The sequence below is a fragment of the Molossus molossus genome, unplaced genomic scaffold, assembly GCF_014108415.1.
Source record: "Molossus molossus isolate mMolMol1 unplaced genomic scaffold, mMolMol1.p scaffold_m16_p_16, whole genome shotgun sequence".
In the NCBI taxonomy this organism is placed as follows: domain Eukaryota; kingdom Metazoa; phylum Chordata; class Mammalia; order Chiroptera; family Molossidae; genus Molossus; species Molossus molossus.
In genome coordinates this window covers 23,866,113-23,893,329 of record NW_023425351.1, presented here as the reverse complement: position 1 = coordinate 23,893,329, position 27,217 = coordinate 23,866,113, and the positions used below count along the sequence as shown (strand labels likewise).

General features: G+C 33.7%; 1 protein-coding gene across 3 annotated transcripts in view; it reads left to right on the top strand.

Annotated features, from left to right (window-relative positions):
* The window catches only part of MYBL1 (MYB proto-oncogene like 1), a 35,970-nt gene extending 9,389 nt beyond the window's left edge, over nt 1-26,581 (top strand). Inside the window, exons 2-16 of one of the 3 annotated variants that reach the window (XM_036263650.1) lie at nt 632-737; nt 1,066-1,137; nt 3,289-3,381; nt 5,148-5,368; nt 7,424-7,598; nt 9,991-10,062; nt 10,611-10,715; nt 14,630-14,863; nt 15,921-16,289; nt 18,378-18,520; nt 18,956-19,070; nt 19,901-20,017; nt 20,106-20,210; nt 20,646-20,825; nt 23,943-26,581. In XM_036263650.1, coding sequence (XP_036119543.1) covers nt 632-737; nt 1,066-1,137; nt 3,289-3,381; nt 5,148-5,368; nt 7,424-7,598; nt 9,991-10,062; nt 10,611-10,715; nt 14,630-14,863; nt 15,921-16,289; nt 18,378-18,520; nt 18,956-19,070; nt 19,901-20,017; nt 20,106-20,210; nt 20,646-20,825; nt 23,943-24,071 — 2,236 coding nt within the window. In that variant the 3' untranslated portion in view covers nt 24,072-26,581. The remainder of the gene's footprint in view (nt 1-631; nt 738-1,065; nt 1,138-3,288; nt 3,382-5,147; nt 5,369-7,423; nt 7,599-9,990; nt 10,063-10,610; nt 10,716-14,629; nt 14,864-15,920; nt 16,290-18,377; nt 18,521-18,955; nt 19,071-19,900; nt 20,018-20,105; nt 20,211-20,645; nt 20,826-23,942) is intronic. The other 2 variants (XM_036263652.1, XM_036263651.1) reach the window with 2 other exon arrangements.
* The last annotated feature ends 636 nt before the right edge of the window (nt 26,582-27,217 follow it).

The following is a 27,217-nucleotide window of genomic DNA, read 5'->3' as shown; positions in this document are numbered from 1 at the left end:
TATTTTACAATTACTGTTGTCAGGTCCTAATAATTTCTTACTTGAGTTATTGTAAAAGATTACTAATTGATCTTCCTTCATTTTTCCACCCCCCAAAATACAAGATATTTATCTTTCACCCCTTAATGTCCTTTAACTCTTTAGGATAATGGTCAAACAAAGAATAAAGGTTAACCTGGCTGGTGTGGCTCAGTGGTTGAACATTGACCCACACACCAAGAGGTCACTGGTTCGATTTCTGGTTAGGGTGCATGCCCAGGTTGTGGACCAAATCCCCAGTGGGGGCATGTGGGAGGTGGCCAGTCGATGTTCTCTCTCATCGATGTTTCTACCTCTTTCTCCCTCTACCTTCCTCTGTCTCTAAAATCAATAAAGGAAAAAAAATTTTTTTTTAAATAAATAAAGGTTAAACTCCTTAGCTTGTCATAAAGGTTGCTACTTGGACCCTGGTGGCATATCTCTCCACCCTCATCTCTGGTGTAAGACTATAGCTTCTCTCCAATGTATGTCTCTTAAATTTTTTTATAGTTTGAAATATCTTATTGGATATATACCTTTGAGTCATACCTATTCAGTGATTGAATTTACAAATTTAAATAAAATTCTTCATTTCACAATTGTGTTTTTTTAGTGAGGATGAGGATGATGACCTTCAGTATGCTGATCATGATTATGAAGTACCACAACAAAAAGGATTGAAGAAACTCTGGAACAGAGTAAAATGGACAAGAGATGAGGTGATTATCTGATAAGGTTTACTAATTTTATATTTATTAATAAATATTAATACTAATATAGATATAAATATGTTTTTTAAAGAAACATGAGAAAAGTTATCCATCATCTAACTTGCACATTATTTTTCTTCAACCAGAGACATGAATAGTAGATTTATGCTGAGACTGACAGAAACAGTAGAGTAAATGCGAGAACTTGTCTTACAGTGGCTTTAGTCCTTCTAAATGTGGCCACCACATGACTTGAAAGAATTGGAGAATTATGTGTTCAGGGACAGAGGAATAGGGTGAGGGGAAAACTTTCTAATATTCATACCTGTTTTAATAGGATGATAAGTTAAAGAAGTTGGTTGAACAACATGGAACTGATGATTGGACTCTAATTGCTAGTCATCTTCAGGTCAGTGAAACATTACATTTCTATATATAATGGATGATTTAGACAATTGAGTTAAATTTGCTGTTTTTAAAAAATGTGTCTATGTTATAGGTTTCTTTCTTAAAAACATCTCTTATTCTGGTTCTCCTGTAGTTGCCAGTGACTCAGAAAGTCTGATTTTAGTAATTAGTTTATCTATAGGGCCTAAAAAGATTACAAATCTAAAACAAAAATGATGCTAAGTTTTGTAGGGATTTATAAATATTTGCTGATAAATGTTAAAACATTTTGAGAAAAGTGAAATATATTGAAATATTTGATAACTAATTAATAAAATTATCGTTGAAAAGTTTTCATAAAATGCTTACATTTTAAAGTGTTAACTGATTAAAAAAATTATACTTACCGTTCACCATACTGCTATTTACATACTATTAATTAGTATGTAATTTTATAATTTACAAAGTATTTTCACATTTACTTTTATTTGCTCCTTACTACACTATACGTAGTGAGGCAGAATATTCATATTTTAATTTCTGTATTGACTACTTTGGGTTTCAGAAACCATGTTACCTATGTTCTTTTCATATTGTTATGACACCTTTTAATATAACCTGACAATTGAGACCAAGTGATGGGAAGAGCAGAAGTTTTTGAGTCAGTCTAAATTGTGTTCAGATGTCAACTCTACTAGCTTAGACATTTTTTTTTTTAATCTTCAGCTTCCTTATCTATAATATGTAAATAATAGTACTAATTTTGTAGTATTTTAGTGAGAATGAGAAATAATATGTAGAATATTTGGCACAGTTCCAGACATTTAGCAGATTTCAATAGATGGAAGCTAAATCAGAAAAGTTAGCCCTGGCTAGTTTGCTCAGCCGTTAGAGTGTTGGCCTGAGGACCAAAGGATCGCGGGTTCGATTTTGGTCAAGTGCACATACCTCAGTTGTGGTTCGGTCCCCAGCCCTGGTCAGGGTTGTGCGGGAGGCAACTAGTCGATGTGTCTCTCTCACATCGATGTCTCTCTCTCTCTCTCTCTTCCTCCCACCCTTCCTTCCTCCCACTCTATCTGAAGATAAATGGAAAAATATCCTCAGGTGAGGATTTAAAAAAAAAAGAAAGAAAGAAAGAAGTTATTTACATTAGTTTATCAGTTTAACTTCAATGGTATAACAGCAAATGAAGTGAACAGAGAAATGCTACAAGAACATACAGGAACAACATGATTATTTTGAAGAAAGTGATAGCCTTAAAATGGATCAGCATTGATGTACAGAAGCCAAAAATGAAGCTCAATTTGAATAAAAATAATTTGAAGTCCAGTAGGCACAAAGACAGAGCTACTGGTAAACATAGTATTTGTATCTATCCCTTTATATACTTCTAAATGATCTATAATTGTGTATATTAATTAATGTCTTTGTAAATTAAATCACTAATGAAAAGTTACTATTATTGTTATTGTTATAATCATAATACATAGAAGTTACTAGGTCATGAATTGACTAAAACAAGGCTTCACTTATTATTAATCATTTTTGCAGTTTGAGATATTTCTACATAAGGTTTTCTTATCTTGATAAATTCATTTTTATTTTAAGCTTCAACACTTAAATAATTTAACTGATATATAATACATATCTCCTATGTATAGATATGTTTGTTTTTTTTCTTGATAACTTGGGGGTCATCATTTATAAACATCATTCAAGTACCAGTCTAGCAATGCCTTTAGGGTTTTTTAAATTGTGTAGTTATGTACTGCTATATACAGTATAAATCCAGACTGCTGTGCTGTTTGAGTTCTTTTATCTGCTTTGTATAGTTTTCTGTTTACTTCCTCTTATTTCTCAACCTTATTTACATATCTTATGGGCAGTATATTTGTATTATAGTTTTGCTGCTTGCTGTTTATAAAGCACAGTGTAGAGACAAATACTTTAATTTCAAGTATATATTGTTTTTATTTGTAGTTTAAGCCCAGCCACTACTTTAATGAAAAGAGAATTGGGACACAGGCATGTAAAATAAATATTACATATTTCAAGAATGCTGTTGAATACATTATTCTTGAAGACTGTTTTTAAGGTTGTAAGACATAAGTTTGGGCTGACTTGTTTTCTTAAAGACAGTTGTCCAATAACAAAATCATCTAAATTCTTTCAGAATCGTTCTGATTTTCAGTGCCAGCATCGATGGCAGAAAGTTTTAAATCCAGAATTAATAAAAGGTCCCTGGACTAAAGAAGAAGATCAGAGGGTAATATGTTCATGTTCCTTTTTTTTTTCCCCCACTGTGTAGGTGGATTAGCTTTTTTTTTTCTTCCTAGTACATTGTTTTGACACATAAAGTATACATTTAAATCACTTTGATTTTGTTCTTTGGGTGCTCCTTGCATAAGAATTGTAAGGTGTGTTAAAATGTAGTTTTTGACGGATTGAGTCAAACCAAGTATATATAGTATTTTCTTTTTGAAAGTTTGGTATTTTCTTTTTGAAAGTTTGCACCTTGTTTAGAGAGCTTAGGTTAGTAACATTTAGGGTATAGTTTCTTTTGATAATTGGATTACATTTTAAAAACAATTTAATTTTATTTTTATCTGATAACATTGTATGTAAGGGAGTCATTCTCAACTTTACTTTTTGACCTACAGTAAGCCCCCAAATAAGACAGATATCAAAGCATAATTTTCCAAAGGGTTGGATGATTTAAAAACCAAGATAATTCTTTGTATTATAAAATGGGAGAGTTTTTGTCCTCCACTTGGAATTACCCTTTAGTTCATGTCCTTTATGGCATAAAAATTGTGAGTGTAGTTGGAAAATTAGAGTATTCTTATTGCTACTAAGAATAAAAAGTTACTTCATTAAGCTTAGAACTGATTATTTACTTGATAGCTAGTGGTAAGTTCTAAAATGTGTGATCGGGATCCTTTCAGTTTGAGAAAGGAAGAAATGAAAGTAACTGTAGATCCTTCCTGCTTCCAAACTGATTTGGATTTCAGATGAGAGTTTTTTTGTTTGTTTGTTTGTTTGTTTTTAGTATGTTTTCATTGATTTTAGAGAGGGAAGAAGGAAGAGGGGGGGAGAGAGAGAGAGAGAGAGAGAAACATCCATTGGCTGCCTCCTACATGCCCCCTACTGGGGAATGAGCCCACAACCCAGAATCCAACCGGCAACCATTCATTGCATGAGACAATGCTCAACCAAAACTGAGCCACACATGTGAGGTCTGAAACTTTTTATTTCTTTCTTTATTTTAAAAAATTTATTCTTTAAAAAACGTTTTTGTTTTTATAAAATATTTTAGAGAGAGAACAAGGTAGAGGGAGATAGAAACATCAGTGTTCCCTGCTGGTGCGGCTCAGTGGTTGAGTGTTGACCCATGCACCAAGAGGTCGCTGGTTCAATTCCTGGTCAGGGCACATGATTGGCTGCCTCCTTCACATCCCCTACTGGCATCAAGCCTGCAACCTGGGCATATGCCCTGACTGGGAAGCCAACCAGTGACCTCTTGGTACATGGTTCAATGCTCAACCACTGAGCCACACTGGCCAGGCTTTACTGCTATTTTAACTTATTCATTTGAAAACAATTTAACTTACAAGTCACTTTAATTAGTACCTTGTGTTTTAGACAAGTTTGGGATCAATTTTTGAACTTGGCAAATACTACACCAGTATTTATTGGTAAAATTATCACTTTTTTTCTTTATTGATTTTAGAGAGGGAAAGGGAGAGAAAGAAACATCACTGAGAGAGAACATTGACTGGCTGCCTCCTGCATGCCCTCCCATTGGGGTTTTGGCCCCCAATCTGGGCATGTGCCCTGACCTGGAATCAAACCAGCGACCTCTTGGTGCATGGGTCGCAGCTCAACCACTGAGCCACACCAGCCAGGCTAAAATTATTATTTTTGTAAGTTGTAGTTGTGGCTTGGATTTAATGCATTTTTTAAAAAAAGTATTCATGATTTATGTTTCTAACAAGGTAATACTTTCTAAAACTTTGTTTTTCTCTTTCTTAGGTTATTGAATTAGTTCAGAAATATGGCCCAAAAAGATGGTCTTTAATTGCAAAACATTTAAAAGGAAGAATAGGCAAGCAGTGTAGAGAAAGATGGCATAATCATCTGAATCCCGAGGTAAAGAAATCTTCCTGGACAGAGGAGGAGGACCGAATCATTTATGAAGCACATAAGCGGTTGGGAAATCGTTGGGCAGAAATTGCCAAACTGCTTCCTGGAAGGTGCTTATATAAATGTATATACATTTTTCTGTACTTAAACTTGATCTTTATTATGTTACTATTAAATATATTTGCAAGTAGCCCATGACTTTTACTTCATTTATAATTAAAATTTAGACTGTCCAATATAAGCCACCATTTGGGACTGTTTGTAATATATCTGTGGTAAGAGATATAATTTTTAATGAAATATTTTATAGTAGTAATTTGTACAATAAAATGATAGACCTTTAGATTATGAACATTTACTTCACTCCCCAAATTATGTTTACATATCAGTGCCATTCAGGCAGACCTTCTTTGTACAAGCTTAGTTGTAATGTAATCTAAATCAGAGAGATTTCTTTTGTATTGGATTCTGTGCATAAGCCCAGAAAATAACAAATATGCTAACTCCTATGAAAGTGCATTAGAGAAAATTCAATCCTTAATTATGGTATGATTCAAATCATGGGAGTAGCGTATACAGGAGTAGGCAAAAGTAGGTTTACAGTTTATATGGAAAAAGACATGCAAGTTATGATTATGATTTTTTTTAATCCTCACCTGAGAATGTGTTTTTATTGATTTTTTTTTTTTTTAGAGAGAGAGGAAGAAAGAAACATCAATGTGAGAGAGAAATATCGATTAGTTGCCTTCCATACACGCCCCAACTGGGGATCAAACATCATGATGCTCCAACCAACTGAACTAACAGGGCCAGGTTATGATTATAATAGCTTTATTAACTCAAAAGAACAGCACAATGGCACAGTGTACTTATGTACAATCTCATAAGCGTTCAAATTGCCAGCCTTCATTGTTTACACATTCTTGTAGTCTACTTGCTGTACTGTGTGTTTTGTGTACTCACAACTGTAAACCTACTTTTGCTCACCCTGTATATCCATGTGGCTAAAATAGAGAATTTCCCTCAGGCAGTGATGTTCTGTGTACACTATCTGTTGCACTGGTTCAAATGTTACCTAATAGTACAGTAGATCAACAACCTTGGGAAAATTCATACCTCACTTAGAAGATAGGCATTTGTTTTTTTATTGTTGCATTCTTTATCTGTATAGTACTTCATTGTTTATAAAGTGCTTTTACATATATTCTTAATTAATCTTCATATACTTGTGAAATACACAATGCTGTCTTCATAGATAAGGACATTGAAGCACAATGCTAAGGTTTTTGTCAAGTTACTGAACCTGGTCTAGGGACTTTTGATGTTTTTAGTCTCATACATCTTTTTACTATCCATAGAATCTATCCTACTGCCTTGACATTAATTAGGTTTTCAGTAAATGTAGATTTTATGAAAGATAAAATTTACCCTAAGTATTCCTAGGTTGAATTTTTACATTTATATAAAGGAAACTTAGGTAAAAAGCCCATGAACTTTCTTCCATTGGTATTTTTGTTCTAAGAAGTGAAAAAAAATACTGGTATGCTCTTTTTTTCTGTTCTTGTATGGCTGGTTCATTCTTGTCATCCAGATCTTAGCTTCACTGTCACCTCCTAGAGGCCTTCCTTGATAACCTCATCAAGGTTATCCTTGTTATTCATTTTTCTTTAATCTGCATTGCACTATTTTTCTTATTACATATTTAGTTTTTTTTCTTTTTTAGAGAGAGAAGAATGGATGGGAGGGAAACATCGATGTGAGAAACATCAATTGGCTGCCTCTTACACGCCCCGTACTGGGGATTGAGCCTGAATCTGGACATGTTCCCTGACCGGGAATTGAACTGGAACTTCTCAGTTCATGGGACAATGCTCAATCCACTGAGTCATACCAACTGGGCTAATTTTTTGTTTTTCTATTCTTCCTTACTTTTCTTCTACCACACTTCCTCCAATGAGAAAATAAACTCCATGAGTAATGGACTTTCTTTGCCTTATTTACTGCTACTTCTGCAGTGCTTAGAATGTGCCTGACATATAGACATAGAGTTTATCTTTTTAATTAAAAAAGTATCTGCTTTTACGTGTTGTAAAATACATTTTATGCAGTATTAAAATTTGTGGAATCCTCTTTTTCTTTTAAAATTATACACTTTCATTTTATAGGACTGACAATTCTATTAAAAATCATTGGAATTCTACTATGCGAAGAAAAGTGGAACAGGAAGGCTACTTACAAGATGGAATAAAATTAGAACGATCTTCATCTAAACTTCAACACAAACCTTGTGCGACAATGGACCATTTGCAAACCCAGAATCAGTTTTACATACCTGTTCAGGCACATATTTTTAATACCTTTATTATTCAAAAATTTTCTTTAGTTGCTATATGGGAAGGTATTTGGTGTCTTAATAGGACAAATACAACATGAAAGGGGAATAGACATTTGAATTTCCAATTTGAAAAAATATTATGTAACTGCTGTAAACAGTGGAGGTTTATCTCTACTTGTTTTGATTGATAAACATTTTGGAAACAAACTCATTAAAATGTTTCCTTTTATAAGTAACGTCTACGTTATCTAGTTAAATTTAGTATATGCATTTCTTAATATCATTCTTTTTATCTTCATTTATGATTCAAACTAATGGTTATTAGTCTGTGCTTTAACGTCTATTGTTTCAAAAAAATTTTGTGTAATTGTAGTATTCTTTATCTCTCAAGATGTAAGTGTATATAAAATGGCTTAAAGGAAAAAATAGTAAAATACACTCAAGCCATCATTTTGGAAGGTGTGGTAAATAATTGGTTCTTTGATGGCATTCAACTTTGCTTACTCCCTACTAATCAACCAGTTGAGTTACTTCAGTCTTCATTTAAAAAGGTTCATTAGAATAGAGATTACCCAAGTTCATAATGAGGCAAGCTCTGTTTTCCTTGGATTGCATTTTCCTACCTGTAAGAAATTAGTAGGAGTTTTCATAGGTTTGTTTTACGTTTCCCTGTCTAGCTATTTGTCATGCCATTTTTCATATTGAACAATTTTTGGTTCTTGTCACAAACGATGTAAAGATTAAGTCAGGACTTAACAATATCTTCCGAAAGACAAAATTTGGCTGGGTGTTAAAAATTTATGCTCAGTGTGCCTCAGAATTTATTTTATATCATTAAATGGACATTTTTAAAGATACAATTTTAAAAGAATTAAAGTAATGACATCTTTTTGTTGTTGTTAATCCTCACCTGAGGATATTTTTTTCATTGATTTTTAAAGAGAATGGCAAGGAAGGATGGAGGGGAGGGAGATAGAGGGTAGGGGGACATCAATGTGAGAGAGACACACTGATTGGTTGCCTCCCCCACTCGCCCCGACTGGGCCTGCAACCCAGGCACATGCCCTTAATCAGGAATTGAACCCGTGACCTTTCATTGTGCAGGCTGATGCTATAAGCACTGAGCCGTGCTGGCCAGGACAAAGTAGTGACATCTAAATTTATAAATAGGAAGACATGAAGACATAGTTATTTGCTGATAATCTATACCTTAGCTTTTTATTGTCCTTTACATTTTTCTTTAGAGTCATAGATTTCAGCCACATAAACGGAAACATTCTGCTTCTATCTTAGAAAGGTTATTTAAATTTATTTTTTTAACTCATAGAAATATGATTTTAAAAATTATTGGGAGCCAAGGAAGTACTTAACAGTCTCACAATCACAAGATATTGGACAGATAAGGATATCTCTTCAAGAATTGTTTACTTTTAATAATTTTTAAAGATGTATACATAATTCATTTAAACTAAAAAGATAATTCTAATTTTTACTTGAAAGAAAAAAATGCATTGATTTGAAATACTGTCACAGATTTTAATGAAAAATTGAAAAAGATACGTTTCTGATTCATTGGAGTTACCAAGTGGAGTGATAACTGATGCTAATCAAATATTGTGAAAATTAAGTGTAATGTTAGAAGTTACATGTAATGATTCTGTATTAGATAGTGATTTAAGTAGGCCATTGAGGAAAATATACAATATCATATTTAGATTTATTAGATTTTAAGGTTTTTAAAAATACCTTCTTATATTTCTTTCCATCACTGCACACTAAATTTGCATGCAACTTCAAAATTCTTATTACAGATGCTTTAATAAGCAGAATGATTCTTAATCTATTGTCAGACTATTGAAAAGTACACGCGTGATTCTGATTTTTTTTTAAGACAGACAATAGAAGATGCCTCTATTTTCATATCTTTGTACCTAGAAGTTGCCATGGGGTAGTGGTAGGAGAAGGAAATGTGAAAGTTGAAAATTCTGCTTTAGTCTCCATCTCTGAGTACTTCATAAGGACTACTAACTCCTTCCTCTGAAAGATAGCAACACAATTACTTTTTCTCTCCAGGAAATAGAGCAATCCTAGTAACAGACTTAAAAATATTTGGTGGATATTGTAGTTCATAGATAGAGTGATTATCTGATAAATCTAGGCCAAGTAATTCTCATATTTCATCTCGAAGATAGGTTTTTTTCTAAGTGTTAAGACTTTTCATCAGTAGACCCTAAGAACAGGTGTAGTTACTAGCTATGAAACTTGTTGGTATGAACATTCAAAGTTAACAGAGATACTTTCTGAGTTTTTAATGTTGTTATTGTATCAAGAGTTTTTGTGCTTTGTCTCAGATTTTAAAGTGTTATGTACAATATTAATGATTTAATTACTTTTTAGATCCCGAGCTATCAGTATGTGTCACCTGAAGGCAATTGTATAGAACATGTTCAGACTTCTGCCTTTATTCAGGTAACTTTTAATTTATACTAAAACAAAGGAAACACTTTCAAACATATTTTTGAAAGTCTAATAGTGCCTGTTTACTCATCTATAAAACTGGGACAAAAACAATAATGAGTGTTACAACATTAAAGGAGAAAGTTAAGTGAGTTTGAGAAACAAACGTTACAAATGTAAAGTGATTGACATCACCAGTAAGGTGGTTCTTTTATTTTCCAACTTAATGTATTCAGGTTGTGAATGGACATATATTTGCTAAACTGGTTAAAAATATGTATTAAGAATCAATAAATTAAAACATATTCCAGATTTAAAATTTTAAATCGATATAGATGATACAGTATACGGTTTTTATGCACCTAAATTTCCCAAATCTTTTCTGTTTAATTGTAAATATTTACCATAATCTCTTTAGATACTGGATATTTGGGATTTGGTAGTATTAAGCTTTAGAGAAAATAGATTCTGTGTTGTGTAGAAGAAAATAAAAATTTGAACACTAATAATAAAGCAATTATGTAAGTAGTCTGTTTTCTCTTATATTTAACTTACTTTAGCAACCCTTTGTTGATGAAGATCCTGATAAGGAAAAAAAAATAAAGGAACTTGAGTTGCTTCTTATGTCAGCTGAGAATGAAGTTAGAAGAAAGCGAGTTCCATCGGTAAGAAATTAGGTTAAGTATTTAGATTTTATTATTAGAATCTTTTATATACTTTTATAGTTTTCATCAGCATTGGCTTTCGTATGTCAAGAAGTAGAAAGCATATTCAGTATGACTTCAGATTTTAATATAGACTAAATATAGTCTTTCTAATTTTCAACCTTGAGGTTGCCTGATTTTTTTTTTTATCCTTACCTGAGGACATATTCATTGATTTTTTTTTTTTAAGAGAGGAGGAAGGAGAGAGTGTGTGAGAGAGAAAAACATTGATGTGAGAGAGAAACATTGATTAGTTGCCTCCCGTATTTGCCCTACCTCCGGAGCCAGAATTGAACCTAAAACCTAGGTATGTGCCTTGACTGGAAATTGAACCTGTGACCTTTCAGTGTACAGGAGGATGCTCCAACCAACTGAGCCACATGAGCCAGAGCAAGGTTGCCTGATTTTGTTTTTGTTTGTCTTATTTGGGTTGCCTGATTTTGATATGCATCTCTTGAAGTATATTTTTCAGTGTTCAGAGTATTAAGATGCTTCTTGAGTCATAAATGTCAAGCAGACTTAAGGTATAATCTTTGATATATCATCGTGAAAATGATGTGTGGTTTAGATTAAGCTTTGGTTTTATTTTAGACACTCCATGTAATTAATGGCTTTAATAGAAAAAAATAAAGCTTGAAAAATAATTAAATGGATGTATAGAGATTTATACACTCCAAAATTTAATTCTTTCTTTGAATTTTTTTTCCCATTTACTATATTGAGACTTGAATTGAGCAAATTGGAAAAAGTAATACTATTAAAAATATGGAGGAAATGAACATTTAGACTTCATGCTCTCTGAAGGAATTTTTATATGGATGTTGGGTATTAAATTAGAAAAAAGGTAATCATTCTAGCAAAGTTAAACAGGCTATATTAGATGGATTAAGAGAAAAAATAATTTATACTTAAATACATTTAAATTTTTTTAAATTCCGAGTCTTTTTACATTTAAGAAAGCATTTTTCTTGGTTTAGGGTTGAATGAGGGGACATTTAGGATTGGGAACTAATACAAAATTACTAAGTAAAATAACCTGACATCTTGAAATAGTATTATGAGGTAGTTGGTAATGTCTTTATACCATTTAAAAGAACATTAATAAAAATGACATTTGTTAATGATAATAGATGAGCTATGTACCATAGAAAGAGTAATTTTTGTTTGGAAACTGAAGACATGATGGGCAAATAGGGATACCTGAAGAGTACTTATCTTAAAGTTAATTTTGGTTTTATTAAGAAATTACAAATAAGTAGTTATGGTTAGAGGGTTGCATTTGTAGGTAATTATATCATGTTTAAACCATTTTTTATTTTTTAGATAGTATGTTTTTTTTTTTTTAATCCTTATGAGAGGATATTTTTCCTTTTATCTTCAGATAGTGGGAAGGAGGGAGAGAGGAAGAGAGAGAGAAACATTAATGTGAGAGAGAGACATTGATTTGGTTGCCTTCTACACAACCCTGGGACAAACCATAATTGAGGTGCGTGCCCTTGGCCGGAATCAAACCCAGGGCTCTTTGATCCATGGGCTGTCACTATAACTGCTGAGTCATACTGGCCAGGGCACATAGTATGTCATTTTTAATTTAACAGGAAAATATAGCTAAAAGAGTTGGCATTTTTCATTTAAAAGGAAAAAGGGTTGCCCTGGCCGGTTGGCTCAGTGGTAGAGCTTCAGCTCCAGGACCAATGAGTCACGGGTTTGATTCTGGTCAAGGGCACATACCTGGGTTGCAGTTTGTCCCCAGCCCTGGTCAGGGTTGTGCAGAAGGCAACCAGTCGATGTGTCCCTCTCACGTTGATATTTCTCTCTCTCCCTTTCTCTCCCTCCCACTCTATCTGAAGGTAAATGGAAAAATATCCTCAAGTGAGGATTAAAAAAAAAGGGAAAAGAGTTTTTTTGTTTGTTTGTTTACTAGAATTTGCTATCTAAAATGCACTCTTACAAAGATCTGGTTCAATATGGAAACTAGAGATTCTAGATTCTAAACGGAAGTTGCTGCACCCAGCAGAATAGACTCCGTACACATATAAAGTATTTTTTATAGCTATTATGTGATGATAATGGCTACCATTTTACTGAGTATCCATTATAGATGTGTTTTACATGAATTTTTTGTAATTCTTATATTAACTCTGTGAAGTGGGTTTATTTTTAGGGGTTCAGATTTAGGTGTGTATGATTGCAGCCCTGTGGGTTTTCCAGTGGGCCTAGTGATCTCCGTCTTTGAATTTCTACCTACAAATTCAGCTGAAATGTATATGGTTTGAAAACTCTCTTCAGAAAGTGATTTCATAAACTCCATGCTAATGAAATAAAATTGCTTTAATTTCTTATATTTTTAGGAACCTTTAAAACAAGTGGAACTTGTTTTGCAACAGTGCTGAAAACTTGTTTTTTACCTTACTTAACTTGAAATTTAACTTTTTATTATTGTAGCACATTCTAGCAATTTGTATTTTTAATAGTAGTAGGTACCATTTATTGAGTGTTTCCTATGGACTGGGGCAATGTGCTTTCTAAAATACAGTAGTTACTAGCTACATTTAATTTTAAATAAATTTAAAAATTTAGCTCCTCAGTTGCTCTAGCTACATTTCAGTTGCTTATGTGGTTAATGGCTTCCATACTGAGCAGCTTCAGATGTAGAACCCAAGAAAGTTTTATTGGACCATGCAATACACTTCACATATTGTTTCTTTTTTTCTTCAGTGTAATGAGCATATAGCACTGTATAAGTTTAAGGTGTATAGAATAATGATTTGACTTCCATATGTTGTGAAGTGATTACCACTTAAGTTTAGTTAAAATCTATCATCGCATGTAGATGTAAAAAAAAAAATGTTTTTTCCTTGTGATAAGAACTCTTAGGCCCTGGCTGGTTTGGCTCAGCAGTTGGAGAGTTGGCCTGCGGACCAGAGTCCCAGGTTCGGTTCCTGCTAGGGGCACATACCAGAAAAAAAAAAGAACTCTTAGGCTGTACTCTCTTAACAACTTTCAAATTACTTATTGTTTCTTAACATGACTCTTAAAGGTCTCTTGTTTTTTTATTATGAGACACTAGGAAACTAGGCTTAAAAGATAAGTAAATTGCCCAGTGTACATCACTAGCGAGAGAGAAAAATAAGACAGTCCTTGACTTCAAAGGCTTTACTCTGCAATGGAAACAGACAGGAAACAGTATATTGTGTGATAAAAATAAGTCACAAAGTTTTATGGGAACACATAGGAGAGGTATCTAATTGAGAGTTAAGTAGTTGGGAAAGGTTCCTGGAAGAAATTCTATTTGAGCTCAGTCTTGAAAGATAGACAATGATTATATATTAGCAAAGTAAATGAACTAGGTCATTATTATAAATGGAACAGGTGAAAGTGTAGTCAGACGGAGTACTTTCCAGTATTTTAACTTTATCTTAAATGAGGAATAGGAGTTTTCCCTGGTCAGTAGGTTGGACAGCATTCTAGATAAAGGGAGAAGCAGTATGTGCACAGGCACTCAGAGTAAAAGACTAACTTGTCAGGGAATCACAAGTACTATAGTTGGGTATCCACCTGGGACGGGGGAAGTGTTAGGACATGAAGTTTGAAAGATAGGAGTTTAGCCTTTATTTTGTATGTACATGCTTGTTTTATCTTATCGTGATTTTATAAATTTAAAAACAAATTTAGTAAAAAAAAAAAGAAATAGAATCAAGATATGAAGTTTAATGAAAAATATGTCAGTTTTGAGGAAAGACAGTATATTTGCTACTATATTTTTAGCTTAAATGTTGTGAAGAATGTTTTTCTAGAAAAACACTTTTACTTAAAATACAAATTCATGTGTAGGTTGAGAATAACAAATAATCAGATTTCTTTTGTGCTTTTAGCAGCCTGGAAGCTTTTCTAGCTGGTCTGGTAGTTTCCTCATGGATGATAGCACGTCCAATACTCTAAATAGCCTCGAGGAGCACACTAGTGAGATTTACAGTATGGATGAAAATCAGACTATAACAGCTCAACAGAATTCACCCACAAAGTTCCTGGCTGTAGAGGCAAATGCTGTGCTGTCCTCTCTACAGACCATCCCAGAATTTGCGGAGACTCTAGAACTTATTGAATCTGTAAGTTTGAAATTGTGAGATTATCAAAAGCTCAATTTTAATTACATTGTTTCATGTTTAGAAACGTAGTTTAATAGACACTGATCAGTTTTAGTTTAAGCATTACTTTGTGTGGTATGCCTAAGTTCACTGATATTTTGCAGTGACTTCTGGAAAAAAAAAAAGTAAATCATTTTCAACTACGTACCTTGTGTAGGATTTTTAAAAATTAAAAATTTTACAATTCTTTGTTACACAAATTTTACAAATATATTAGAGATAGTTGGGAACTAGAGAAAACTCTAAGGAAGAAAACTAAAATCTTCCATAAACCAAGAGTTAATAATTTGAGGTATTTCCTTTCAGGTTGTGTTCTATACATATAAAAATAACATATTCATATATTTTTAAAGTCAGAGATACACTTGTATATTATAGTTGTGGATTTTTTCCCCCCATAGTATATCATGAACATGCCCCTGTTTTCTTAACTGTTTTTTTTAAACTTGAACTTTAATGGCTTCATAGTATTCTATTATATGGATGTAACAAAATTTATTTACCCAATGTACTATTATTATTGGGCATTTAGGTGGTGTCCAGTTTTTCAGTATTACATCAAGCTTTATGCAAAATCGTGATTCTGTCCTTTAAGGTAAATTGAATTTCTGGATCAAAGTGTATGACCATTTTGAAGATGTTCCATATGCAATCCCAAATGATTATGTAGAATTTGATAGTATTTTTCTAATGTGGAATAGAGTGTGAAGTTTTATAATGAATTGTACTCTTTGATAATTTAAAACAATTTGTTCCTTTTATTTAAAATACTTTGACAGTAAGCGTTAGCTCCTGAATTAGATGGAATATTATTTTGGGATATTCCAAATTGGAGTTGTAGTAAAACCATAATCTGTTTCTCTCAAATGTTCTTGCTTGAAAAAGATTAATAAGGAAAGGAAAGCCTATTTCTACTGATAAAAATGAGTAGCTAATTAACTGTGGAAATCATTCCAAGTTCATTCAAGATCAGATTTAACTAGGTGATACCATTAACCAAGAATTCAATTTATTGCAGGATCCTGTAGCATGGAGTGATGTTACCAGTTTTGATATTACTGACACTGCTGCTTCTCCTGTCAAGTCCACTCCAGTTAAACTAATGCGAATTCAACACAATGAAGGCACCATGGAATGTCAATTTAACGTCAGCCTTGTACTTGAAGGGAAAAAAAACAGTTGTAATGGTGCAGAAAGTGAGGCTGTTCCTTTAACATCCCCAAATGTTGCCAAGTTTAGTACTCCACCAACCATTCTCAGAAAGAAGAGAAGAACACGAGTGGGTCAGTCCCCAGGCAGTGATCCTAGTGATGGCACATTCAGTGATGGCAGTAATACAGCATTAAAACACACACCAGTGAAAACACTACCATTTTCTCCTTCACAGGTAGTAGTGTTGTTTCTCTTTATCTTTCCAAATGTTGATGAGCTAGATTAAATTACATCTTTAATATCCTTGCTAACAGTTCATTGCTTTGATATCTTATAAAAATGGATAATGTGCTTAAATATATACATGAGCATGTTAAGCTCTGATAAATCAGAAGGAATCTCACAAAGTGTAGTAGCATTAGAGTGTCTTGCAAAAGGTATGCTTTAGATATGTAGTTCCACATCTTTAATAGGTCTCATCAGGAAATAGGCCCAGAAAGGCAAAATGATTTGTTCAAATTATCTAATAGCAGAGCTGAGACTGATATCAAGTATTCTATTCAATAGATATCAGGTATTTTTATTCGTATACAGCTACTCACTGTAAGAATTTCATAGGTCAGAGATTTTCTAGGGATGTCAGGAACTACCTGTTTTATCCTATAGTTATGTTCCCGGACAGCAGATATTTATATTAGGACAACTGTACCTCCCTTTCTTTTTTTTTTAATCCTTACCTGAGGACATTTTTTGCATTTATCTTCAGATCGAGTGGAAGGGAGAAAGGGAGGAAGAGAGAGAGAGAAACATCGATATGAGAGAGACATATCGAGTGGTTGCCACCCATATGACCCCAACCTGGGGCGGGGACAAACTGCATCTGAGGTACGTGCCCCCAGCGGGAACTGAACCCGAGACTCTCTGGTCCACGGGCCAACACTCTAACCGCTGAGCCAAACCGGCCAGGGCTTTACCTCCCTTTCTTAATAAGCACTATGTTATAGGCTGTGTGCTAAACATTTTTATTACAGCATCTCAGTTAATCCTCTTTCAAAAAAACCTTAGGAGATGGGTGGAATGAAATTTAGAAGTTAAGCAAGTTGTTCCAGGTTAGTTAATAAGAGATGGAGCTGGTATTTGCTGAAAGCGCCCTGACAGAAATTAAAAAGTTTTATGGGAGAAGTTTAATGGTCAAATAAACTTGGAGACTACTAAGATATTATTAGAGGTGTTTTGATATTAGGAAGATGAGGATCTGGCAGGACACAATCACTATGTTTTCTGAGAATTGTATCTTCTCCCCCATCAGGGGTTGTCATTTATATAGACTAAAACGTAAATAGTGTGACCCACACCCCCACCCCAGCCCTCAAAGTTACAAAGCTCTTAGAGGAAGGTAAAACGGGCTTGGGCACACTAGCAGTTTTCTATTTTTGGAGTTTTGCACACTAGCAATTTTTGTTGATGTGTAAATTCTCAGGTGGAAAGTGGCTGAGGTAGTGAGGCATGATTATAAAGACCTTATATCCAATGGTAAAGAGCTTGGATTTTATCCTGCAATTGATGAGTGTTTTAAGTGGGTTTGGCCGCTAATCTTAGGATTAAGTATTTTGCACATATTAGGATCCAAAAGTGATAGAGTTAGAATTTATTCCAGTTATAAATGGCTGTATAGCAGTTTCCACTTCTTTCTACCACTGCTTCTAATCTATTGGCTACAAAAATAAATTAGTATTTAACAATTGTATGTAAGTTAAGATCCAGTGAGTAAAGTGTGTCATTTGGAAAATGGACTGTGTACTACTAGGCTGCTTGGTAGTTCTGAGCTGTGTTTTAAATAGGCAAATTTTCCAGGTAGCTATATTTCTCATCTGCAAAGCATTATTCTGAATTCAAAGTATTCTCATAGAAAAGGACACTTAAGATCATGTATTAATAAACTACTTTTTTTTTCAGTCATAATATTGTACAAAACTTACATTTAACACAGCAGCTATTTATGGTTTCTTGATTCCTAGTGATAATTTACTGTTTCAGATTTTTTGTACTGTTTCATAACTTTTGAATATTTGTTAAACAGCAATTTCTTGAATTCCTATTATATGTTCAACACTGTTCTAATTGCTGGGGAGGCAGTGCTGAACAAAACAAAAATTCCTGCCCTCCTGAAGCTTAATTTTCATGGAATATAATGTAAATGTGGTATTATTGGCAATCCTTTTCTAAGAGAAATTGGGAAGTATTTGATACTTTTATCAGTTTAATAGTTACGCAGGGATTTTAATGTTCTAGAAATTGTCTTTAAACTCTCTCCTTTTTTTAGTTTTTCAACACATGCTCTGGAAATGAACAAGTAAATATAGAAAATCCGTCATTTACATCAACCCCTATTTGTGGGCAGAAAGTTCTCATTACAACTCCTCTTCATAAGGAAACAACCCCCAAAGATCAAAAGGAAAATGTAGGGTAAGTAAGTATTAAATAATTGTGTTAGAGAAAGTGTGAAGCACAATTTCAAGAATAGATTAGTGTTTTGTCCATTTATGCATATATTATAATCTCTATCCATATAGGATTTAGAATTGAAAAAAAATCATAGCCTTGTATTTTATTCCTAGGAGACCAAAAACCAGCTAAATGCAGTGTAAAACTTTGAACTCAAGCAAAACAACATTTTTACTGCTTTTTTTCTATGTTAGTTCTATTTTCTTTTTTAAGATCATTGATTGGAATAAGAATTAGTTTAAGTAGGCATACTCTGTAATAGTCCTGTAATGTTTAAATAAAACATGTATATATGCAAGATAAATTTAGTGTGTGCTTTTTATCATGACTTTGCCTTCCTTAATTCATATGAAGTCAAATTCTGACTATAATATAAATATCTAATTGATTGGATAGGTTTAGAACACCTACGATTAGAAGATCTATATTGGGTACCACACCAAGAACTCCTACTCCTTTTAAGAATGCGCTTGCTGCTCAGGAGAAAAAATATGGACCCCTTAAAATTGTGGTGTGTATACTTTTAAGAATTTTCCTAATTTTAATCAACACAAATTTTTATTTTTACCCTTGATTTTTAACATTTTTAAAAAGCTGTTCATTAAAACTGATAAAAAATTTTGTCTCTTGATTTATAAGTTTGAATTTGTGTTAATCTTTTTTCTTGACTTGTAAATAAACCTTTGCTTGACTTGTTTTGAATTTTTGCTTTCTTTAAACTATATCATCTAGAGAAAGCAAATCAAGTGTCAGCAGAGCTCTTAACACTAAAACCAACCTTTTAGTAATTTCAGTAGTGAATACCTATAGTAGAATAAACTAATTTTAGTATTTTGATATACATAAGCACTTTCCTAATAGTATTTTAAAAACTGATTGATTAGGATATCTCTTTAAGGCTCAATTTCCTCTTATGTTCAATGGAGATCATAAAACACCACAGAGGGTTATTTGTGGGGCTAAGTTTCAAATAGTATGTGCTTAATTAGTTGCTGCTATTAAAATAATTTTAATAATAGTAATAGCAATAATAATGATAGAATAGAGATGGGAAATGTTATCTGTGCTTTCATATATACATATATGAAACTATATCATTTAGAGAAAGCAAATATATATTTTTGTGAAAAAAGTGCCATACTTTATTCAATGCTTGCAATGTGCAATATTATTTTTGCCATAAAACTGATAGTTGATTAATTGATTCAACTTATGTATCAAGAAGGACTGAGAGAAAATTAAGCCACTAATGAAAAAGTATTAAAGATGGGTTTCTATATTTGGGGAGAAAAAGAAATTGTTATAAAAGATTTTTAAAAAACCCTTTAAAAAACATTTTAGTCACAGCCACTTGCCTTCTTGGAAGAAGATATTCGGGAAGTTTTAAAAGAAGAAACTGGAACAGACATATTCCTTAAGGAGGAAGATGAACCTGCTTACAAAAGCTGCAAACAAGAGGTAATCTTTTACTATCATTGTTAATAAAGGCCTCATCATGTCCAAGTGACTTTGCCATAATGTTTTTATTGTAAATTATTCATTCTAGCATACTGCTTCTGTGAAGAAAGTCAGAAAATCACTAGTTTTAGATAATTGGGAAAAAGAAGAACCAGCTGCTCAACTATTGACTGAAGACATTTCAGACATGCAGGTTTGTAAAGCATTTTTTTTAAATGGTTGCTTTATGTTGTAGTGATTCTTGCTTTTTACTCATTGTATGGTCATTTCATTAGAGATTCATATAAAGTTTTCTTTAGTAGTATTCTGCTTAACTCAGAAAGAAGCATTTAACTGTAGAGGATATTTTATATACTTCCTTGCTTTTTATATGTTTTTGTTTTGAGAGGATTTGGTCTCTTATGTATGATGTAAAAAATGGTAGTTCTTAAAACTTTAAATTTCAGTCTTTATATTTGGTTCATTTCCAAAATATTTAATTTTACTACATTACTAGAAATTACATCAGAACCAAAAGCTTTCTTGGAAGGAAATCAACAGGGCTTCTACTACCCTTACGCATTAGTCCCTCTATTTGTCTCCGTTTTTTAATTATTTTATTTTCCTCTTTCTTTTTGTTCTCTCTTAGTCAGAAAATATATTTACAACATCTTTATTAATGATACCATTATTGGAAATACATGACAATAGGTGCAACTTGACTCCTGAAAAACAAGATATAAATTCAACCAACAAAACATATACACTTAATAAAAAGAAATCAAACCCTAACACTTCCAAAGTTGTCACATTGGAAAAGAATCTTCAGGTATGAATTTATAAATTTCTTCTAGTGATTTTTGTTGTTGTTTATTCAATTATCACTTCGGACTTACTGATCACAAATTATGCTTTCCTTTTAAAATTTGACATTGACTATAGCAGTAACTAAACATTTATTATTATTTTGTCACTCAAACTAGACTTGGGTTTTTGAGGGACTCATTCACCGGGACACACATATAAACTAAACAATTGGAGTTGTAGCCAGAGGCTCTTCTGATGATTTCCTAAGCACTATTTCCTTTTCCTTTTCTTTCTTCCTTTCTTCCCTTTCTTTCCTTCCTTCCTTCCTTCCTTCCTTCCTTCCTTCCTTCCTTCCTCCCTCCCTCCCTCCCTCCCTTCCTTCCTTCCTTCCTTCCTTCCTTCCTTCCTTCCTTCCTTCCTTCCTTCCTTCCTTCCTTCCTTCCTTCCTTCCTTCCTTCCTTCCTTCCTTCCTTCCTTCCTTCCTTCCTTCCTTCCTTTCTCTCTTTCTCTTCTTTCTCTCTTTCTCTCTCTTTCTCTCTCTTCTCTCTCTCTCTTTCTCTCTCTCTTTCTCTCTCTCTTTCTCTCTCATCTTTCTCTCTCTCTTTCTCTCTCTCTTTCTTTCTCTCTTATTATTTTTTTATCCTCACCCGAGGACATTTTTTTTCCATTTCTTGTTCAGATAGAGTGGGAGGGAGAGAGAGGAAGAGACAGAGAGAGAGAAATATCGATGTGAAAGGGACACATCAAGTGGCTGCCACCCGCACGACCAACCAGGGCTGGGGACAAACTGTAACCAAGGTACGTGCCCTTAGTGGGAACTGAACCTGGGTCTCTCTGGACCGCAGGCCAACGCTCTAACTGCTGAGCCAAACCAGCCAGGGCCATTTTTCTCTTCTTTCTTTCTCTTTCTTTCTTTCTTTCTTTCTTTCTTTCTTTCTTTCTTTCTTTCTTTCTTTCTTTCTTTCTTTCTTTCTTTCTTTCTTTCTCTCACTCTCTCGCTCTCTCGCTCTCTCTTTCTCTCCCCCCCACACATCTTTCTTTCTTCCTCCCTCTTTCCTTCCCTCCCTCCCTTTCTTACTGAGTTTATTGGGGTGACATTGGTTAATAAAATTATATAGGTTTCAGGTGTACAATTCTAGAATACATCATCTGTGTATTGTATTGTGTTCACCACCCCTAGTCAAGTCTCCTTCTGTCACCTTGATCCTTCCTGTACATCCTATTCTACCTCTGCTCACCCCCTTTCCCTTTGGTAATTACCATACTATTTTTGCTATCTATGAGGTGATTTTTGTTTTGTTTTTTTTAATCCTCACTCGAGGACATTTTTTCATTTTTTTGTTCAGGTAGAGTGGGAGGGAGAGAGAGGAACAGAGAGAGAGAGAGAGAGAAACATCGATGTGAAAGGAACACATCGAGTGGCTGCCACCCGCACAACCGACCAGGGCCGGGGACAAACTGCATGCGAGGTACGCACCCCTAGCGAGAACCGAACCCAGGTCTCTCAGGACCGCAGGCCGACGCTCTAACCGCTGAGCCAAACCGGCCAGGGCGATTGATTTTTTTTTTTTTTTTGCTTAATCCCTTCATCTTTTTCACCCAGCCCCACAACTTCCCTCCCCTCTGACAGCTATAAGTCTGTTTCTATTTTGTTTGCTAGTTTATTTTGTTCAGTAGATTTCACATATGAGTGAAATCATATGGCATTTGTCTTTCTCTGACTGGCTTTTCACTTAGCATAATACTCTTCAGGTCCATCCATGCGGTTGAAAAAGGTGAGATTTCCCTCTTTTTAATGTCCAAGTAGTATTACATTGTGTAAATGTACAACAGCTTTTTTCCCCTAATTTTTAAAAAATATGCTTTTATTGATTTCTTAGAGAGGAAGGGGGAGAGAGAGAGAAACATCGATGTGAGAGAGAAACATTGATCAGCTGCCTCCTGCACACCTCCTACTGGGGATGGAGCCCACAACCTGGGCATGTGCCCTGCCAGGGAATTGAACCGGCACCTCTCAGTCCATGGGAGGATGCACAATCCACTGAGCCACACTGGCCGGGCTAAAACAGCTTTTTTATCCACTCATCTACTGGTGGACACTTCGGCTATTTCAAATCTTAGCTATTATAAATAATGCTGCAATGAACATATGGGTGCATATTTATTTCATTTGTAAAGTAAAGATATCTAAGTCCACTTCTGGTACCTCTTCTCCTATATCAAGTATAGCTTGAATTGCTATCTTGAAAGGGTAAGTGGTTAGAAGCAGTTGCAGCTTGATTTTGTCAGTATAATAGTTTTCAGTGAACTTTCTAGCCCAAAAGTTGAAAAACAAATCCTTTTCTTTTCTGTTGCTATGTAACATGAAGGCTGGAAAAATTTTTACTATGTTATCTGAAGAATTCAACCCAGAGAATTTGAGAGTTCATTGAAGAGGAAGTTTTCTTGACACCACAAGATTGCTGTACTAGCATTCCTGACACTTAAGCATTCCTTGAAAACATCTTTGGCAATCAAATATGGCCACCTCATCTATCACTTGAGCTACTGCTTTTCAAAGGACCTTGTAGCATATTCTCTTAATCTATTTAAAATGATTTGATTTCCAAGTGTTTAACACAAAGATTTTCAGGAAAATTTATTACATAGCAGATCATACCTATAGTGTAATAACCTTTGTAACAAGGGCAGAAAGTAAATGGAACAAATGTAAAATCGACTGTACTATGACTATATTTTCTAATTTGCAAGACATAAAGCATTCTTGTGATGTAATTTGACATTATATCATCTCAATCTTTTATAAAGTTTGAAGCAATCAAGACACATTTCTTTCCATGTTAAGACTAATTTGATTGGGGGGGTGGGTAAGGAGTGGAGTTGCAGAGACAAAACTTTTAACTGCCTCCACAGGCTTGTAGATAGCTTTAAAAAAAAGACGATAAATATTTCGGTATGTATTTTTAAAACATAACATCATTTGAAAAGAACCACAATGCCATTATCCAAACATTTTTTATAATAACTACTTATCAAATAGCTAATCAATTAAAATAGTTCTTTTTAAAAGTGTAATTGTGAAGTAGTATGGATAATTATTTTAGTAATTTTAACATCACTCTTAATATTTCCTTCCTAGTCGAATTGTGAATGGGAAACAGTGGTTTATGGGAAGACGGAAGACCAACTTATCATGACTGAACAAGCAAGAAGATATTTGAGCACTTACACAGCTACCAGCAGCACTTCAAGAACTCTCATACTGTAATTGTCATTAAATGAAATGCCCCACTCCCTTATTATAGTCTGTACTAAATTAGGTTACAATGAAATTTGTGTCAATTAATTGTTTTTAAGGTTTTAATACAGCCCTAAAAGGGTTTGCATCTTTTTTCATACTAAGCAGGCAGAAAGCTAAGCCACTTAAGTAAGGGGTAGGCAATTTCATAATTTATTTTTTAAGAGATGAGATTTTAAAAATTGTTTTTAAAGAACAAGATGGGAAAATCATATTAGAACGTTTACAGATATTCTAAAAGTAAATTCTCATGTATTTTCTTCAGAAGATATATGTTGCTACTCTCTTGATGCTGCAGTTTTTTTACAGATCGGTTTATGAGTATGTAATTTCTGAAATTAGTCAGTCTATGCATGGGAAGCGCACATGGTTTCATGAAGTACTTTTTCCTGTGTGCTGATTTACTTAGCCTACCATTACAAAGAAACACAATGGAAAGGAAGTTAAAGGAAGGATAGAAAGTTGCACTACTAATTTTTGGAATTTTTCAAAAACAATAAAATTAACTACAGTGTTAAATGTATTTATTTGAGCACAGTACTAAAAACAAAAACATGGGAAAGGGTTTTTTTTCTTTTGTAAAGAGTCAGTATTTTCTTCATAAATCTCAGAAGATCTGAGAGTTTGTTGAATGTATTGTATAGTATGTAGAAGCAGGAAAGCTTTGTAAATTGGAAAGAAGTCTGTTTTTATAATTTATTTTCATTTTTAAAACTTAAATGTAGATATTTATACCTATACAGAGTGTCTAGAAGCCAGTGTTGTTTCCTGTTATTACAGCTAACATAGTAAAGAACAATTTTGACTTTTAAGTATGAAACAGTAGTAAGTTATAGCTGCAAAGAACACAATATCTATACTGTATGTCACATCTACCTAAATATTGCACTATGCCCTTTAAATCATGTTGGTTACAAAGTAGTTCTAAAAATGTACTAAATAATAATTTAATATTTTCTTTTTAAATTATATGGGGAGGGGTCATATAAATTAATCTGGTAATTTGTATATGTGTTAGAAATTTTGCATTTTGTTTAAAAAATAATATGGTACTTTGGTCCCTAAAAACAGTCTGCACTTAGAAGTTTATTATATTTACTCAATGTTTCAAAATAGAGAACATTATCTTTTATTTATAAAAATATTTTGTCCTTTTTTAAATGTTTTGCGTTTCTCTACAGGTTACAACAGTTGCTTCAGTTGCCTGTTTTAGGTGTTTGCACTTATTTTATTTCTTCTTGAAAGAATGTCTTTATTTGCTTTTGTGTAGAGATTTTATGTAATTTCTTTGAGACATAATGGTGTGCTGTCAATTTAAACACTGACAGGTAAATAGAATTGTACACTGTAGTTTTAATTTTTATTTATAATTGACACACTCTCTCCCTCTCCACCCCTGAAGTATGCTGCTATAAACAATAGCAGAGTCGGCTTGCTGCTATGAGAGAAGGAAAGAGCGACCACCACTTGCACTGTGTGAAAAGAGAAAAGGCAAATGATGGCAGGTTCTCAAGTTAACTTAATGGAATCAACCATTACCAGGCAGATTCTTACAAATACCAAAATACTATGCCTTAAGACAAAAACGGCTTAAGTTTTCTGGTGTCTTTATGGTAATAGAAATGGAAATACAAAGTATTTTAATGCCTAGCTTTTGAAGCATAGACCTACCTAATAGGGTTTTAAACTATTTGAATCCACTAGCTCGTTTTTGCATATTAGATGTAGTGAGAAGTAGAGAAAACGTCTGGTACTAAGATTATGCCTTGTTGATAACAAACAGATGGACCAATTGGAATCTTCTTAGCATGTTTAAGTACGTTGATTGCTTCCTAATTAGTGAACTTCTCACAGAAATTTCACTTTGTAAAACCAATGATTGTAGCAAAATCATACTAGATCATTTCAATTTCAGTTGCCTTGAACTAAAAGCACATAATGGTTCATTTTTGGTTTTCTGGTTTTTGTTTTTTTTAAATTTATGTAGCCCTTGGATGTACATAGTCTCCAATCACCAAAGTATAATATCTTGGGAGAGCTATATTTTTTTAAAGCGTAATTTTTCTTGAGCATTAAATTATCTCAAAGGTAATATACTGTAGATAAGCCTGGGATTATTGGACATTGTACCTATTTGGGTTGGTATTGGTTGAATCCTTTAGTTAACTGCTTTGTTGCTTTTTGCGAGAACTTTTTAAATCTTAAGCATGTCAGGCATCTTAAGTCACCTTTATACTATTGTGTTTATTTGAATTTCAGTATGTTATAAAAATGCCAGATATACATATAGCAGCCATACTTGCATGGAAACTGAGTACACATATATAATACTGTATTTTGTTGTAAGGTTTTCATATTGATACAGCAATTAACCTGACTAAATTGAGTTTCTTGATGTATGGGAAAACTTTCCATTGTAAGAGAATCTTGCTTACAATGTTGACTGTTAACATCCAAAATAAAGCATCTGTGTACAAGCTAACTTGGCATTGCTCATTTCACTTTGGTTTTGTGTTTTATGGTATTCATTGAACTTTAAGGACTTACCCCAAGATTCTATTCTTAGATCTCTTTTCTCCTTTAGGACTCCCTTTACAGAAGATTTTATCTGTCAACACAACTTGACTTGTTGCTCTTTACTCTTGAGCCTCATTCTAAGCCATATTTTCATACGACTCTGTCAACACCTTAAATTTCTCCACTTGGACCTGCCCTTCCTTTGTCCTTTGTTCTGCTTTTTAGTGGCCTTCCCTTTGGGCATCCACTGAGAAGTTTCCTGCCCTGCCCTTACCCCTCACATTGAACTCTGTTGTAAGGCCACTACTCTAGCTCCATTCCTTCATCTCTTACTTGGATTATTGCACTTAATCATTCTGATCTCCGTTCTATAGAAATATCAAGAAATTGTCAGTGACATCTGGGTGTCACCTGGGCAAGGGAAACTGGTCCCCCAGTCAGATATATGCATTATTACGTTGCCTGGGTGAATTCACCACCATCTAGATTTTATATTTAGCCTTCTAGGCTCAGAAATTTGATGGATTCACTCACCAGAAAGTTTATCTCTCAGTAGACTGCTTATGTCAAGTGTGTGACTGACGCATGAAACCCCGATT